At 43.4% G+C, this 18,403-nt stretch overlaps 1 protein-coding gene across 4 annotated transcripts in view; it reads left to right on the top strand.

Moving 5' to 3' along the window:
• Positions 1 to 1,457: 1,457 nt before the first annotated feature.
• The window catches only part of DENND1B (DENN domain containing 1B), a 165,500-nt gene continuing 148,554 nt past the window's right edge, over positions 1,458 to 18,403 (top strand). For 3 of the 4 annotated variants that reach the window (XM_069022481.1, XM_069022480.1, XM_069022479.1), the window contains exons 1-2: positions 12,984 to 13,315; positions 16,120 to 16,184. In XM_069022481.1, the coding sequence (XP_068878582.1) occupies positions 13,299 to 13,315; positions 16,120 to 16,184 (82 nt within the window). In that variant the 5' untranslated portion in view covers positions 12,984 to 13,298. Of the gene's footprint in view, positions 1,589 to 12,983; positions 13,316 to 16,119; positions 16,185 to 18,403 lie in introns of those variants that run through there. The other variant, XM_069022482.1, reaches the window with a different exon arrangement.

Genomic DNA, 18,403 nt, shown 5'->3' with positions numbered 1-18,403 from the left:
GCCACAGCAGAGGACCCTGTGTTTCTGTTTGGGTGGATGTGCAGGTCTCCCTCCATCCCCTACCCCTGACACACTGAATCAGTCTCCTGCTGGATCCACATGGATTCACACAAACTATGGGAGTGGACAGAGGGAGCTCTCCTGCTCTTGTTTCAGGCAGGCTGTATATTCAGCCAGACATTTCAAGATCAATTATTCTCAAATTTGAGTTTAGATACAAGCTAGTGAATGAAAGAATTTGAAAATTGAACAACTTTTTCTTTTTAATGGGAAAACACAACTTTATCCCAGTGCTCAAGGGATGATGTGTTCCTCAGTCCAACATGGAGAGAGTTGATGGCAAGGGTACAGATGATGGAGCTCATAAATAAATGGCAGCAGAGCTGCTCAGTGCTGGGAATTGAAGGAAATGAACTCCCTGCAAAAAGAAGGAAATTGACAACATAGGAATGTGGAAGGAAAGAGCAGGCCAAAGTAAATTATTTTGATAATATCTGGAAAAATATGTCAGAATAGACAATGTTGAACTGAATGTAGCCAGATCAAGATTCCTCTTTTGGACATGAACATTTCAAAATCATTTAGTAATACAAACTTCTTACCCCAAAGGTGGTTGCAGAGAAGAAAATGTTCTTTGAAGCATAAAATGCTAATTAACATTCTCAATGTACTTTATTAACATTATAGACAGAAAAAAAAATTATAAATGGTAACTATTTCATAGATGAATAGGCAGTAAATCTAAAGAGCTAAGGACAGAGAAAACCATTTTTAAGGTAAATTAATCATAATGCATTGAAGATATTTTTCTACTTCTGCTGAAGCAGAAGTAGGAAACAGCATGGCTGCTGCTCGTCACAGAAAAGCATCCTGTTTCATATGGAAACAAGAAAGTGCAACTTCTTTTGTCAGAGGCCTTTAAGAAATTTTCCACCACTAGTACTCATCCTTTAGGCCCCTTTGCCTCTTTCTCAGGCACCTGTTGGCTCCTTTATGGTTCTGCATGAGTAAATCCCCTGTGTTAGATGGAGAAGACAGCAAAGGAAGCAAGGCAGCACAATGACCTTGCAGATCACAGGCCAACCAGTGCTTGTCCCAGTTGTTTAGGATCCTATTTGCCTTGCAAGCCAGCTGCAGGACAGATGTTTTCAATACAGCTTCTTCTAAAGCTCTGAAAAGACTGTAGATTTCAATTTTTTGATATAAAGAAAAGTATTCTCTCTTGGCAGACATTTTCATGGCCTGCTTCTAGAAATGCTTTCTTTTAGATGCTTAACTGTGAGCAGTCACCAGGAAGCAGGGATCCCTTGCTTGTCTGTAGTTAATGCACCTGGGTTTAGTGCTTGGTTTTAAACTGCAGGGTGAGTTTAGTGAAAGAGTAGCTATAGAAGCAGAACTGTCATACTTCAGTAGTTATTTTGAGTGTTACAGATCTCCTGTGTAGCTGGATACAGCAGATGGACTGGAGGGATGCTGGTTTGTTCTTTGCATTAAAAGTGGTTTGCACTGATTCTTCTGTTGCAGGGAGTGAAAGCCTGCAAGGTTTTGGTTTGGGAAGTGCAGTGAGGAAGGAGTCCAAAAAAAATAGGTAAGACAAATATCTTTACTGGAAGTGGATGACTGTTCCTCTGCCATATAACTGTGTGATGAAAGATTTACTTTGTGGGTAATGCCCAGATTTGTTGAAAATATTGGTTGACTTCCTAAGCAGGCCAGAAATCATCTTACAATAAAACACAATATTTTATGACTTCTCTGGGTTACTGCTGTAACAAGTTGATTACTGCATGATGAGAAATTTAAATTTTTCAGTGATAACATTTAACAGAGGCAATCTCAGGAAAACAGCAGAGGCAATCACAAGCATTTGGGTAAGTGCATGGGCACTGCAGTTAGACTATTTCAAGAATTCCTGACTGTATCCATCATAAAAACAACCTCAGTGATGTGAGAAGATTGATAACGCTCTCTACTGTATGTAATTTTCATTCAGTCTGTAGACAACAAAACTGAAAAAGAGTTGCTTCACATCACAATCACAGTATATCATGTCTCCAGGCTAAACTAGAAGTCTTCTAAGGAGGTCCTTCAGTTCAAACCAAGTTTTATTTACTTAACCAATGCCTGGAAGTACCCTACAGTTTTACTGTGGAAAGGAGTTAATTCTTTCCCTCTTTTTTTTTAAGTGAACTGAATGATTGATTATATCTAATTGTCATCCCAAGTTTATACATTGAAGAAAGAAATTCCTTTTGCAAGAGTCTGACTGTATTTTGTAACACATTTGAGGAACTCTCATATGGACTACATCTCCTGAGTGTGCTGGTGCCTGGCATATGTTCTGTGAAAAAGAAAAATGACGTATTGTTCTGTAAAACTATTCCCCGTGTCTTCCCACTTGCCAAACTTACTACACATTATGTGAGGGAAAAAAATGTCCAAAATGTTTCAGGAAAAGTGGAACAAACAATTGCAGTTGATTGTGACAGCAATCAATATACTTGTAAGTGTAAATGCTGGTATCAGGAATATTCTTTAAGCTCTCTGAAATGCTTTCATTTGGCATATTTCAGATTGTCTGATTTGTACCCTGTGGAACAGGCCCAGCCCTGTTTATACATATAAATTGAGTGTTATTAGGCAATACTAGGTGTGATGAGCAAACCATGAATGACAGGTAACTGCTTTCATGATGCTTTTTGAAATGCACATCAATGATGCTTTGCCATAGAAGCCTGTATACAAAATACCACATTTGACAGTTGGCATTAAAGAAACTTAGGAGATAATAGAGCAGAAAGAACATGTCCTTGGACTATTTTATAGAGTGCAATTACATTTTAATGTGTAAAAGGTCCTTAAATGAGGAATTTTAGTTTTGTTTTCTCAGGAGATTGCAAGGGAAATAAAAAATTGGTCCTTGAAAATGAGGATTTCAAGACTATTGTATTCCAATATAGTCCATCAGATCTCATGTGCTACTTCTGATGCTGTTTGGATAGAAACATGATGAGATTAACTACTTCAAGAAGTGGTGGTGATAAGGATGTAGTGAACTTCTCCTTCTTTAGGGTCAACACCAAATCCAGGACCTAAGGTGATGCCCTCTTGCTTGGTGTCTTGAGCTCTTAGGCTCAGTCCCATTGTGTCCATCCACATTGTCTGGCTGACTGCAGCTCACCACAGCTCTAAGCTGCACTTCCCATGCATGCTGTAGTGTGCATGATGAGGTTTCTCATTGGTATCACCTGTGTTTGCAGGGATAGTTGGAGTCTACACATGTTGTGTGCATGAAGATGAATTTTTGTTTAGTCCTGTTTTGAGTGCTTCTTTATCCCAGGCTCTGGCATTCATAGAGAATTTCAAATGCCCTGTCTACTAGAATGGTGACAGGACCATGCACAACCGATCCAGGAGGTTTCTGAAGTGTATTGAGGACATTTTGCTGTGGCAGGTGATGAATGAACTGATTGCTGTGCCTGTTACACACAAAGAAGGAAGAACTGGTTGAAAAAGTGAAGGTCAAGGTCAGTCTTGGCTGCAATGACTGTGGGACTTGGCAAATCCCCACATGAGACAGACTTGGAGGAATACGGGGCCCAGGAGAGCAAGTCAGTCTTCAAGGACAACCTCCTTAGGGCATAAGACTAGTCCACTGCACTAAATGGAAATTAAAGCAAAAATAACACTTGGTTACTTGTGTTACACTTATACCACTTGTACTTGGGTACACTTATGGTGAGTGGAGAGGGGAGTCCTGACCCAGCTCAGATGCACATAGGGAGCACACTGAAGGAGAAAGCAGAGATGGCAGCCCAAGAGGTATTCAGAGACACTTCTTGAGAGCACAGAGGAAGAACTGCAAAATCCAAAGCTCAAGCTGAGTTGAAATTAGCAAATGATGTAAAGGGTATAAAGGGGCTTCTTGTGCTTATATGCCTGGAAAGAGTTGCCAGTGTCAGCTTGGGTCCAGTGACCACACAGCAAGTCTGTTGGGGTGAGGCAGGTTCAAGGTCAAGCCAGGAAATCAAGCCAGCAGGTCAGGATCAGGGAGGTAGGAGACTGGGCACTGACACAGCTGCAGCACAGCTGCAGCGTCGCTCAGGCAGAGGCCAAATGCAAGAGCCTCAGCTTGAAAGCAGCTCCCAAGGGATGGAGAGGCAGGCAGGCCCTTGCTGAGGTTGTCTCTAGCTTTATTCCCAACAAACAGCTCAGATCAGCAAAAAGGCTGACCTTGAACTGAGTCAAATAAACTCCTGAACCAACTAAAATCCTGGCAGCGCGAGTTGAATCAGGGCCCTGATGCACTACAGGCTGGGGATTTGCTGTCCAGAAATCAGTATTGCAGAATAAAACCTGGGAGACCTGGTGGACAAGGAGCTGACTGTGAGTCAGCAACATGCTCTTGTAGCAGAAGGGAGGCTGACAGCACTCCAGGCTCTGTGAGCAGAAGGCCAGGCAGCCTCTGAAGGGGAGGCATTAGTCCCTCTGTTTATTCGCCCCGTTTCAGGCTCCCCATCACAAGAAAATGAAACACTAATGCAGGGCCAGTGGAGGGCCGCCAAGATACTGTTTGGCTGGAGATTCTGAGGGAGGAGGAGCAGCTGGAGAGCTGTGCTCGTTCAGCCCTGAGGAGAGGTAGCTTCAGGGAGAGCCTTGAGGGTGTATGCAGCTACCGAGGGGGGTGAGGAGAAGATGGAACCCAACTCTTCCCAGAGGTGGACAGAGGCAGTAAAGGTGTGTTGAAACATGAGAAATGTTGACTTGATACAGTCATTTTCTTTTTTGCTGTGGGGGCAGTTGAACACTGGAGCGAGCAGGATGCCCAGGGAGGCTGCGGTATCCCCCACCCTTGGAAGTGCTCAGAACCAACCTGCATGAGGCCCCGAGCAGCCTGCTCTGAGCAGAAACCAGAGGGGAGGGGACCATCCCACAAGTGGGATTTCACATGGCAGCAAGGTACTTTGGTGTGGTGTTACAATGCAAGTCCAAGGACAGAGGTTTGTTCTTCGCAACACTTCTAATTCTCAGGAACATGTACACATTATTCTGCTGCAACATCTGTTAATAATAGAGTATGAAGCAACACGACTTTCTAATGGAACTGTTGAGAAGAGCGACAGATGGAAAATTCTGTGCAAAATAAGTCATATCAGTATGATTTAATTTTTGTGTTTGCCTGGGACTCTGACAACAAAACGGCCCCATTCTGTGGCAGAATTACAGCAACTTGAGAACTGCTACGAGCCCTGTTCCCTTCACCACCCATGAGGAGCAAAGCCCTGAAATAAAACAGTGAGGTGGCTCCACAGGCTTGCTGCTGTCATCTTTCTGAACTCTCTCAGGCACAACCTCTCAAATGCCAAACAGTATGGTGTCCTACACTCTTTGCTCTTAAACTGAAGCTACAGCTCTAGTGGTAAGGGTAGGCAGCGGGATTAACTCCAGTAAATAAAGCCATCAGCTGTGTTAATGCAGTAGGGCTGTACCATCCCAAGGATAGCCCACTGGCCTTACTTTTCTGGAGCTGTCACTTCCTTCTTCTGATCTCATTTTGCCCAGATATTAAACTCAAGAATTTCTTCAGTAAGCATACTAATAAATATGGCAGTTTATTGTATTAGTTAATTACTGGGTACACTCACATCTGTTGTGCTTAGAACCTCCCCACCTGCTTTGTGTCTTTGGTATCTGATGCAGTGGTGAGTCAAAAATGGCAAATGCATACAGGGAGCTTAACCCATCTGCCTGAAGTATTTGTAGCTATTTAGCACAATGGCAACTGGGTCTGTTGTTGTCACACCTCTGAATGAAGAAAGCTGCAGAAGATGTATTTGATATTTTGATGATTTACCTGTGATCCAGTTGCATAACAAAGTGTTAAAACAAACAGCAGTGCAGGAAGTCTTCCTTAAAAACTTTCCATACACCTACATTAGGATTCATACACTACACAGGGATATAGTTTTTCCTTTATAGAAAAAAACATGAATTCATTTTGTTAGAGGGGAATTTACTTATTCCGAGGAAGAAAGGTTGGCATTGCTGAATTACCTTATGGAATTAGTTATGAGCAAAGCACCCTCAACAAAATGTAAGGACAAACTGCTGGCCAAAGAAGCTGGCACTGAGGGCTCCCCATTATGTCAACCACAACATTAGAACAGGGTTAGGGATATTCTGCAGGATCTTTTCAGAGGGGAAACCATACAGAGATTTTTAATCTTTTTTAATGCAAGTAAATACAAAAATATACCCTCTCTATTGGCTATTTGTAAATTATATACTGTTTGTAGAGCTGAGAGACTGGCTTTTTTAATAACTAATTTTCATATAAAACATCTGTTTGTATGCTAGTGCATACAGAGGGCCTTAATCCATGGTAAGTAAATAGCTGGGAACTGTTCTTTTAATATTTAGTATTCCTTGATTTACTGTTTGAAATTTTTTGGTAGACACAGCAGACAGTTTCTAAAGCAGCCTATAGACATTTTAACACATCTTCATTTTAATAAAGTTCTGTTCCTAATTTTATGTACATTTGACTTTACCACAATAAGTCCACATTCAGAAGATTACAAGGGTATGAAATTTTTATGTCTGATAACAAAACCCAGTTTCGTACTGGTTTGAATAGAACTTTTTAAAAAAGCTCTGCTGTAGTTTTAATGAGTACCAGATTCATCAGGTAGCCTGCAACCTGCAGCATTTAAAATATACATTTGAGAAGTATGAGGAGTATATTCTTGCCTAAAGAGAAGAATTGAATTTATTCAGCAAGAAAGCATTCAATCTGGTAAGAAACTTTTACTTGCAAATGACCTGAATGAGTGATTTCGTTCTCCTGAATCCATGCATATTGAAAGATGCTGCCTGACCCTGCTGCTTCACTAAAAAATCCTTCCTTAAGCAAACTATCTGCTGGCCTGAAAAAATCTCCACAATAATTACTAAGTGTGGGAAAGAATTGGGTATATTCCCTTAATGTTGCCATCAACGTTTCTTGAAACTTTCTCAGAATTTTTTTTTTCTATGCAAAGAAGAGAAGAGCTTCTTTCTGTTTTCTGTCTTTTGTTTCTTTGAAGTTCCTAACAGGGAAGCTGGCTGCAAGGTGTCTGACTCTCATCTAAACTGGAGCTGGGCAAAGACCACCCCTTGTTTTCAAACACTCCTATGAATAATCAGCATCCACTGGAAAGCACTCGATATTTGCTGGCTGAAGGCTGGATTTGGGCAGCAGACCTGAAAGGTGGCTTATTCTACTGTTAGATTGTGCCAGCTGTCACATCTGAATAAATTAGAAATCCACCCAAATGTTCTAAATTGTCTATGAATTGAAGTTAATATGCATAGAAACATTACTCATGTTTAATTTCTAAACTAATTTACATCTAAACAACTGATAAGGCATCCAGACTGCATAGGTAAAGCAAATGTCTGGTTAAACCTTACAAAGGCTTGTAAATATTTACTAAATGCATACTTCACATCTTCTGTAGATTATGATGCTAATCTATCTAACAAACAAAAGGTATTATGGATCAGACTGCAAAGATTTGCAAATACTGACAGTAAACCAAATGCTGAGCTAATACAGCCATATCATAAACATTTAACTTTTCGAGTGTCTTATCTCTCAAAGCTCTGTAGTTTGAAGTTATGTTCATAAAAGTTCCCCCATCTCCTTTGTTCAGCTTGTAATTAAAGCTGACCTGATAAGAAGACCTGCTTTCTCACTCTTGTTGGGAGGACACAGTGATTAGAAAGCCAGGGAATTCTCACTTCTATCCAAGCAATGATCTCTGCCCAGGAGTTCACTGATTAATTAATGAGTATGTTTACCTGGGTGTGTGAGTTTGGGCAGATGAGCCTTTGCACACAGCCTGGCTGCAAGGACAATGACAGCTGTTGGAATGCAGCATCCCTGAACCTTAACAATAACATAGCACAAGCTTCACACTAAAGTCCTTAGGCAGCCATGGAGAGGTGCCACTTTTGGTCATGTCCACCTTAAATCATCATCTGTTCTAAAGCAAGAAAACTTAAGCTCTTTACAGTGCACTTTTGAAATATAACATTGAAAGGTTAAAAAAGATGTTTGTATGATCATGCAAGGAGTCAATAAAAATGTGGCATACTTGTAGACATGTATATTCTATATATATGTATTTAGTTAATAAACTTGACAGGCTTCTTGAAAGAGACCTATTTCAAATCTTCAAAGAGACTATGTTTAAAGAATCTGAATGACGAAGTCACATAATGCAGGTATGTGGGGTTTTTTGAGTACAGTATTTTGTCTTTAAGTATTGTCTCATGACAGTATTATGGCTAAGAAGTTTAATGAGGATATTGATGTTTATGAATTTGGTGGTTTGGAAAACTTTGCATAGGGGAGATGACATAGTCACTCATTTACAACTTGGGATGGGTGTGTGCAAGATTCAAACAAGGTGATAGAAAACCCAAACCTCCAACCCCATTAAAATGAGGCTGAGAGCAAACTCTCATTCTAAGAGATACTTTCCAAGTCTGTGAGCTGCTTATGTTGTCAGGAGATGTACTGATAGGTGATGAGGTAACATAAACCTACTGTAAATTATTTGAGGGAACAAGGACTAAAACAGACCCAAGTACACTTAGGGGTGAGTGAAGAAGGAGTTCTTGGTACAAGGTACAAACTGCTGATCATATCAAAGTATTCTAAAACATATTTATTATAGCCATAGAGTGGGAAACTTCATAGTTTTCGATTTTGCCATTTTTGACAAACCCACTGATGTTCCCAGGGGAAAACATCTCTTTCAGCAAGCTCTGCTAACAATGTTCTGAAGGAAATCCCTTTATGGATTTCAGCAGCACTTAAGAGGAAGATCACTTTATTAGTAGCATGCCTTACTATTAAAAGATTTTTACCTGGCTAGTGAGGAATTCTGTCATACTTAAGGTTCATTAATTGACAATATGTGTGCTCCAGCTTATGGTGATGATGAAGGTTTTCTACCTCTCAAAGCCTTGCTGGAGTTATTTGGGTGGGAGATTTAGACCTGTACAGAGTTGGACTCAGTCAGTGATCCCTAAACCCTGTTATTTCATTGGGTGGCATTTGTTTGTAGGGTAAATTCTGTTTCCTGTGCTCCCTGTGAATCTCGCTCCACAAAACCTGGGTGCTTACAGTTTGCATTAGGATTCAAATTCCCCCATGCTAAATACTAAACAGAGTAATTTTTGTCTTCAGAGGTTTTGTGCTTTTCCCTTCCCTCTGTCCCTTTTATATTTTCCCTGCCAAAAGAAAATCACTGCATGTGTGAATGTAGTGGTATCAACTTAAAAAAAGTAATTGGCTTCTCGTGGAACTTCTCTTCCTTGCTCCACTGTTTCTGAGTGACATGATGTGTGGCCATTTTTGTCTGTTTCTCATCTCCCTTTTGGAGATCTTAACCCTGCTTTGCACCACTTTTATAGACCCAAACCCACATGGTTTTGATTTGGCAGAGAATGGCAGATTGCTAACAGAAAGGATGTGGATGCTTGTTTTGGCATTTTGTTTGGCGTTTTTCATCTACATCTCCTGTTGTTTCCATATTGAGCTTGGTTGTAAACTGGAAAGTATGCTCTGTGTTTTGTTAGGTTGATAACAAATCTCATGAGTTTTGGGAATCTCATGAGGTTTCCTAAGGCCAAGTGCAAGGTGCTGCTGGAGTCCAGAAGGGACCCCCCCAGCTGATCAGAGGGATGGAGTACCTCTCCTATGAGAAAGGGCTGGGAGAATTTGGTTTGTCCAGCCTGGAGAAGGCTGACCTAATTGCAGCCTTCCAGTACCTGAAGGGAGCCTACAAAAAACATGGAGAGGGACATTTTACAAGAGCATGTAGTGACAGGGCAAGGGGGAATGGCCTCAAAATGAAAGACAGTAGGTTTAGGTTAGGTGTTAGGAAGAAATTTTTTGTTGTGAGGGTGCTGAGGCACTGGAACAGGTTGCCCAGAGAAGCTGTGGAGCCCCATCCCTGGAAGTGATCAAGGCCAGGCTGGATGAGGCTCTGAGTAACCTGGTTTAGTGGGAGATGTCCCTGCCCATGGCAGGGAACTTGGAACTAGATGATCTTTAAGGTCTCTTCCAACCCAGACCATTCTATGATCCTTGAGATGGAGCCGCCCTGATGGCACTTCCATTCTTCTGTTCTCTGATTCAGATGAAGGGTTATTTTGGATATTTTTTGGATATTTTTTCATCCAGCCTCTTATTCCAAAGCATTAATAAATTTGGGAGAAAATTAAGGCTTGCAGGTCCAATTCAGTTTACATGAGACCTCTTTTACTGCCAGCATGTAAGAGCTGAATTGTGTAAGTATCTGTATCAGCTTTAAAGCTCCTTTACATTATTAGACTGCTACAAAGATGACTTAATGAATATTCACCATGGGCAAACTACAACAAAAGATTGAATAGGAATCTTCATCTCTAAGTTACCTGTTTTTCAGTTGCTCCTATCTACAAAACAAATGTTCATCTCCCCCACCTCCAGCAAATCCTCTTATATCAGTTTCTATGCTAATCTTTTAGATATTATTTAGGTCAAGGTCAGCCATTTTCCTGTTATGCAAAACATAAAGAAAAAGGCTTTGTGTCTTCTGGATTACGTGTAGAACAGCTGACTCTGAGAAGTCCAAGTATCATTTGCTTCATGGTTCTAATTTGGAGAGAAAAACCAAGGAGCAAAAAAAAGTAAACTAGATTCACAGCTTCAGAATATACTAAATTAATCAATTTCCTGCATATCTGTGAGGTTTTGATTTCAGTTTTTCCTTCTTCCTTTTAACCCTCTTCCAAGTAAAGGCTGAAACCAAGGCAGTAGCAAGAGGTGGTTTTGAACACCAACACCTTTCCTAAAACATCATCCTTCATTAAAAGCTGCTGTGGTTGCAGAACAGTCTTGAAAACATGAAGTAAGTGTAACCTGGGCAGAGATGTCTGCTTAAGCTTTCAGAGAGTCTGAAATAACAGCTCTGAGAGATGTGAGCCTCATCCCAATAGGGCGTTCTCTCGTATGCCTTCTATTTTAAACTTGAACTTTCTCTACTCTTCTGCTCTTCCAGGCAGGCAAGGTTTAGTCACTGTGTGCAGTCAATTCACCCCAGTGACAAGGCATGTATTTACTTTGGGAAAGAAACCCTACCTCTTTTTTCTCCAATTACGATAAAATGAAATCTAAGGGACCCAATGGTCCTATCTGCCAAGACAGACCCCAGTCCAAGAGTGGCTGGAATTGCATGGTAGATCAGCTTGACAGGCCACCAGACTACTCTTCTGTCTGCAAAAGTGGCAAGCATCAGCAGCTTAAGAGAAGAAAGAAACAAACTCACATTAGACTTATAAAGTATTTCCTGTAATTCAAAACACAGATTTACTGAAATCCTGAAACACGGCTTTTTTTTTTTTCTTTTTTGCTTTCTTGTACACCTCAAATGGAAATTTTCCACAAGTAAAATGTCTCAATATTTGGATAATCATCTGATCCAAATTCAATCTTGTTAAAGTATTGGCCACTTTTTGCAGAAAAGACTTTCAAATTCTGTGTGCTTTACAGTAGGTCTGAGGGCAGAGATGGAGGGCAGAAGGGAGGCAGACAGACAGATGTACGGAGCAACTGGGATTGTGTCCCATGTCCTTCCCCATGCGCTCTTTCTCCTGTATCCAGCTTTAAAAGGTGCTGCTGGAGCCCTTTAGGTTCTGTAAAATCCCTGAGTGCTGGATGCCTTGCTCTTCCCATCCCCTTGCTAGAGCAGACACGGGCATTGCTCCCCTCTCTCCTGGCTCTTTAGTCCAGACTGATCCCACCAGAGAAGTTCAATTTAACAGTGGGTGGATTAACGCTGCCTGCTGTGAGGGCCTCTCATGGTACACAAAAATTCACATTTAATGTTTTTTTCTAAAAAACCCCTGAGCTACATGAAGTGTGTGGTTATGTGTTAAGGATACAAAGCCCCAAGCAATTTCATTTACTTCAGTGGGAGTTGCAAATACTGGCTGCTAAAACACAGCCAAACATTACTGCAGAATGTGGACTGGGAAAGTAAGTACTTGAAACCCAAGAAAATCCCCAAGCTAAGGTTGCTGCTGCAACATTCAGTTCTTTTTGTTGCACATCTACACGTTTCATTATTAGTTAATCTGTGTCCTGTGAGGTGTGTAGGATGTGCAATGAAGCCAAACCAATATTGGTTTGGAAGAGTTAATACTTGTAATTTCCTGACTTTTGAATATTTAATTTTTCAGCCCCAGTAATGCACTAATGCTATTTTATGTGTTTAATATATAATTGGCTTGAATTTTTTTCATCTTTTCAACTGTTGATACAATGATTAGTTTCTGGAGGAAGAGTGAAAAGAATGACGTTTTTTCTTTGGCCCAATACCACAGAATCTATTTTATGCACTTTTTCATTGCAGTGTTACTATGTTGGTGAGGGAAACTTGGTGTAGGTGGGAATTTGGCGGCTCAGTGCCTCTCAGATGAATGAGACTTGGAAGCCTCTCAAGGACGGTGCTATTTCTATTTCCTTTCCAAACTCGAGGGAAGCACTCGAAGACTTAAAGCTTTTTATGCGTGTTTACAGGACGGTGGGTTTGCTCCAGCCGGTCCCTGCTGCACCAGCTCTTGAGCACTTGGGGATAGTGTTTGTTTAGCACTCGATAAAAACAAAAGCTAAGCAGATTACCGCAGGTTAAATTAACATTTATGACCTTTAGTACGAAAAGCTCCACTCTCCTGCTGTGCATAAAGAACGTAAAAGGGCTGTTATGTGTCAGTGCACATAGCAGCCGGACTCATCCTCTGAGCTGCTTTAGCAGAGGCTGAAGGTGCCCCTGAGGTGACACATGACGGTCCCTGTGCGCTGCCCTGCCCCACCTGCGGGGGCTCGGGCAGGGCCCGCAGCGCCCCGGGCCCCGCGCACCTGCCGCGGAGGGCACGGGCTGCCCGCCCTCCCCCGCGGCCTCAGGTGACACCGGCCCCGGCGGCTCCCCGGGCCGCCGCGGAGCTTCCTGGTTCCCAGAAGGTGCCGGAGCGGCTGCAACAGGAACTGAGAGACAGGGGAGGAGGCGGTGCCGCTGCTCCGCCGCAGTCGCGGCCCGAGCCGGGGGAGCGGAGCGGAGCAGCCATGGGCCGCCGCCCGCCGCGGCGCTGAGCCGCCCCCGCCGCCCAGCGCTCCGCGGCCGGCGCTGCCCCTTCGCCCGTGCCGGGCGGGGCGCTTGTCCCTGGGGGCGCCGGGGCCGCCGCCGGGGGCCCGCGATGTGACCATGGACAGCAGGTTCAAGTGAGTGCTGCGTGCGCGGGGCCGCGGCGGGGCTGCGGGGCGCGGCGGGCCGGGCCGGGCCGAGCCGAGCCGAGCCCCCGCGGCGAGCAGGCGGCGAGCAGGCCCCGCGGCAGCCCCGGTCCGCCGGGCCCGGCGTGCGGCGGGCGGGGACGGGAGGAGGGGGAGCCCACCCGGCGGGAGCGTGCGAGGGGCCGGGCGCGTCCGCCGCGGCCGCTGAGTGACAGCGGGAAGGGCGGGCGGGAGGCGGCGGGGCCGGAGCCGGGGCGAGGCGGGACCCGCGGCGCGGGGGGAGCGCCGGCGCCCCCCGACCCGATCCGATCCGCGGCGGCGGCGGGGAGGAGGAGGAGGTGGAGGAGGAGGAGGCGGCTGCAGTAGCCCCGCCGGCCGCTCCCCCTCCTCCGACCCCCGCGGCGGCCCCGGCATCGCCCGTCCGCAGCGGCGCGGGGGACGCGCTAGGCAGCCGCCGGCCCGGCCGGGCAGAGGCCCCGGCGCCGGTCGGGCTGTGCCCGGTGAACGGGGGCCGTGCGGGGGTGGCAGCGCTGTCCCGAGGCCGCCGGGCCCAGCAGAGCTGCCCGCAGTGCCCCTGGCCGCCGCGGGCCGAGGTTGTTACAGGCATCCCTTCAGGAGGTCACTGCATTGTCAGGGTTGGGAGGGAGCTCTGCAGATCATCCCGTCCACTCGCCTTGCCAAGGCAGGGTCATGTAGAGCAGGTGACACAGGAACGCTTCCAGGTGGGTTTGGAACGTCTCCAGGAGAAGACTCCACGACCTTCCTGGGCAGCCTGTTCCAGTGCTCTGCCACCCTCAGTGTAAAGAAGTTCTTCCTCATGTTCAGGTGAAACTCCTCGTGTCTTAGCTTACCACCTTTTTGCTGACCACCCTTTTGCCATTACAGCATGGCAGGTGCCGAGGAGGTTTTTTGAGTGTTTGGGAGCGCTGCCGTCCAGGCTGCCCTCCGGCAGCGGCCGCCTGCTCTCGTGCCATTGAAAGTGACAAGATGTTACACATGGGTTTCGGCAATTGACAAACAGCTCCGTGTCCGTACGTGCTGAATGAGCAGGCTGGCACCGCGGAGCTGGCAGCGAAACGAGAGACTAGAGACGGGCTCACAATTCTCAGATTAGTTTGACACATTTTTGACACTTCTAAGCGTGGTGGGATGTGAAGAATAAACTTAGAAGCATTTTCCTGCAGAAGCAGTTTTGGAGTACTACGGTGAAAGACAGAAGGCAGTATTACTTCAAAGAGCTTTTTTTCATGAGTATAATTCAGCTAGGAGTTGAGTTAGAAGCACTCATTTGGTGTTTGTAGCACTTTACTGATTCACATTAGAACCCCAACGTGACAGTATAAAACCAATGCCTAAACTAGAAAAGTGTCATGGGGACATATAATTTCTTTAAATGAAGGATTTTTGTGGTTCAGTTTTCTAGGTGACTCAACCAAGCACAGCCTTTTCAGTTTCATTCTGAACCTGCTCATCAGCCAGAGGAACAATGGGCAGTACAACACCAGAGGAAATCTCCAATGTCTTGGATGTAGGCTGTTATAACTCAGACCAGAATTTCATCTCCTACACACATGATCAGTAGATACAGGATTTCCCCAACAAAATGCTTTAAAATGCCTTAAAGGAAGGAGTGTGATATGGGCAGGTTATGTCTTCATAATCTGAATTAGACTATAATTGCATATCTCAGTTGATGATGGTGCTGAGGTCAGTGAAAGCATGTACTGAATCAATTAATTTGTGACAGCTGAGTTTTTCCCTAGCTCAGCCTTTGGATTTCATTCAAAACTTTATTTAAAGAAACAACATTTTATTTTGCTGTATGCTTTATGTGAAGCATTCTAGAAACCTGGAACCAAATCTTGGATTTTTTTTTTTTTTTCTATGCCTAAATCTCCAGCTGACTTTAGTGGGAGTGTTACAGAAGACGGGAGTTCAAGTGTGAGCCTTTTATGTGGTTAAATAGATAATTGATATGGGTGCGGTTATACCACTTGTTTTTAATATAAATAGCAGTGTGCTCGGTAGGCAGAGAGGGGTGGATGCTATGGCAATGGCGTTTAGAACTGTTTCAATAAATATGTAGTTTGGGATTAGGTTGAGTGTTAATTGCTGTTGGCACATGCAGTTTGTTATTATCATCAGGTGGAAGAGGCGCCGGCCGGCCGTCACACAGAGCTGCCCTTGATGGCTACTGCAGATAGGGAGGCTTCATCTTCCTGGCCAGCTCAGGCTTGTGTCCTTCCCTAGTTAGTGCTCTCACGTTGGCTCTCACAGTGAATCACGCCTGAGGTTCAGCCTTTAAATCCCAGCTGGCGATCAATATCTGGTGAAAGAGGGAGCCAAATGATTCTCGGCCTTGGGGTTTAAAATGGAAGTGTAATGATGGGCTGTTCCTATTCAGTAGAAATAAGACATAACTTTAGAAAAGGCTGCCTGTGACTCCATTAATGTTGCAGATTGATTGATTGACAAGGAGTGTAGTAGGTATTTTTTCTCAGCTGTTAGGTGGGGTGTGATGGAGTGACTTAAAAGCTATTTGATGTATAAGGCAGTGACAATATCACGTAAATAAATCACACAGTTAGCTTGTTTATCTTTCTTAGTCCTTTCTTCCGGGTGTATAGGGAAATGTGACTTTTTGGTTCTTCCTTAGAACTAATCAGAGTACTAATTTTGTTTTAATGATATTTAAATTTTATTCATTATTGTACAAAAAGGATGGAAAGGATATAACAGTGGAAATAAGATCTGAAACCTGTATATGATTAATTGGTTGTGTTTGTTTCTTCTAGGGAAAATCCAGAACGTACCTTTGATTTGGTACTGAAAGTAAAATGCCAAGCTTCAGAAAATGAAGGTAATACACTGTGCCTATGATATTTGCATAGAAAAATGACAGCTGGAAAAAAATACTTGGCATCCCAATCTAGTGTTGTTTTATACTTTGAATTGCTTTTGGACTGAGATTGTGTTAGAATGTACCTATGATTATTTTATTGCTTTTAAAAATCTATTACTTTGTAGTTGTTGGGGGGGGGGTTTGTTATGTTTTTATTTTAGCTGTTGTAAAAATATTTTTGTTCTGCATGACATTTGCAAAACTTGGACTTGAAATGTATTTTCTACTCATAAAATGGTGATTCTGCGTGAGGTTTCATTTTAGAAGAATAGTTGACTTCTGTCTATCAGGGCAATGTTAATTTTGATCAGTGTGGTAAGCTAAGTTATTTTCTGAACGACAATAGGAAGAGACTTTCTTTGTAGCTTATGTTTGGTGGCTGCCTTGGTTTGCTCCACTATACAAACAGCAATGAGAGCTGGCTTGAGCTTATTAGCTGTCTCTTTCAAATCTCACATCTCACATAAACACGAGGTAAAAGAGATGTAGTACTGCAAGAGTTGTCTGGGAGAGGCTTTTTTCCTCTTGGATAAAAAGAAGATGGGATTTCCAGTACTGAAATCAAAGTGACCTCTAGAAAGTCCGCTGGGGGAACTCGGTTCATGTTCTCATCCGAGGTTGTTGGCCTTACAAAAGCAAAGGGAGAGGAGGAGTCTTGTTGGTGTTGTGTTGTAGTCATGTTAGTCTGTGACAGCTGTGTCTTAATCACAACTGTAAAAACAATGAACTACATCTTAAAATAGACTATATTTCTTATCCTACTGTGCTAATGGATACTGTTTCCAGAGTTTACTACTCTAACAAGTAAGAGGCCTGTAGAATTTTATAGCCCCAAACTATTCCTTTTATTTTTTTTTTTTAATTTCAGACAGCATTTCTGTCAGTGTTAGTCATGGGAATGTGCTTAATGTGTTTGGAAAAAAACCCTTTTTTTTTCAAGCCAAAAAATTGTAGTTCTTCAGGTCTTTTAATTATTTTTGTGACCAGCCAGCACCCTTCAGTTCATTGCCTGCTTTTTTGATTTGCTGTTGGTATTGCCATGGTTTAGCAAATCAGGTGGACTTTCCTAACTCTGATCATTGTTGTGGCTTGTATCACATGGCACTGTTTGCCTTCTTTTCTCTCCCTTTTGCAGTTTTTGCCTTAGTGATTTCATAGATAATGTCTGGGAACCCTGCTTAGCTACTTGATGTTGGATCTGTTCCTCCTTGCATTGTGCTTTTACTCTCTGCCTGCACCCAACATCCCTTCCTCGGGGCCTGTTCACATCTTGGCTTAGGCCCAGCTTCAGCCTGCAGATTTTACTCCCTTTCTTCCTTTCTCTCCTGAGATCTAGACTGTTGATAATCCTTCCAGGTCTTCATCTTGAAATCTTGAATAGTGTGGGCTTTTTTCTTCTGTGATCAGAACGTGGATCTATATCCTTTTAGTTCCTTTTATCTCCTGTTTGACTTCTCATTTTTCTTGTGCATCTTTCTGCCACTGCTGCCATAAGAAACCACTTCTCACTGCTTGCAGATCTCTGAATGACCGCCTACACCTGAATTTTGGTCATAGGCACTTTCCCTGCCTCTCTTGGTAGGTAGTTTTGCTGTTTATCACTTGTCTTCTGTGGAAAGGAGCATCATTAAGAAATCTGCGAGTGTCTCCTCGCACTGCGACATGAGTTAATGTGGAGACTGTGACTGTATTGTGGTTTCATTCTCTGCTGTTTCTCTTTTTGTCACAATCCCTTTTATGCTGTTTGGGCTCAGTTGCTCTTGGCTCACGGTGTGACCAAAGATGGGAAGGAGGTTTGATGCCAGTAATTTTATGGAGTCTGGTGAGGAGTTTAGGGGTCTTTAGCTGGCCTGGAGCTTGTGTTGATTCTTGCATGCATCCACAGATCAGGATGAAAGTACAGTCCCTTTAGCCAATCTTAACAGTACTGGCTGAATATTCCAGTTACCATCCTCTTGTACTTGGTGACCCATCTGGGATTTGCTTTAATGTCTTTCATATCATATCTAATTCAGATAACAAACTCTCTCTAGTGAGGGCTTGACATCATATTTACATATGGTATTATGAGCACAGTGATGTATCAAATTAATATATCTGAATGTTAAAGTTATCCAAAGGAAATTCACAAGGGACAAAAGTGTATTGTCTTCACTGCCACTTTAGAAATGGAGCAG

This window comes from Aphelocoma coerulescens, chromosome 8 (genome assembly GCF_041296385.1).
Source record: "Aphelocoma coerulescens isolate FSJ_1873_10779 chromosome 8, UR_Acoe_1.0, whole genome shotgun sequence".
In the NCBI taxonomy this organism is placed as follows: Eukaryota; Metazoa; Chordata; class Aves; order Passeriformes; family Corvidae; genus Aphelocoma; species Aphelocoma coerulescens.
Note: the sequence above shows the minus strand (reverse complement) of the source record. Positions and strands in the feature narration are given on the sequence as shown.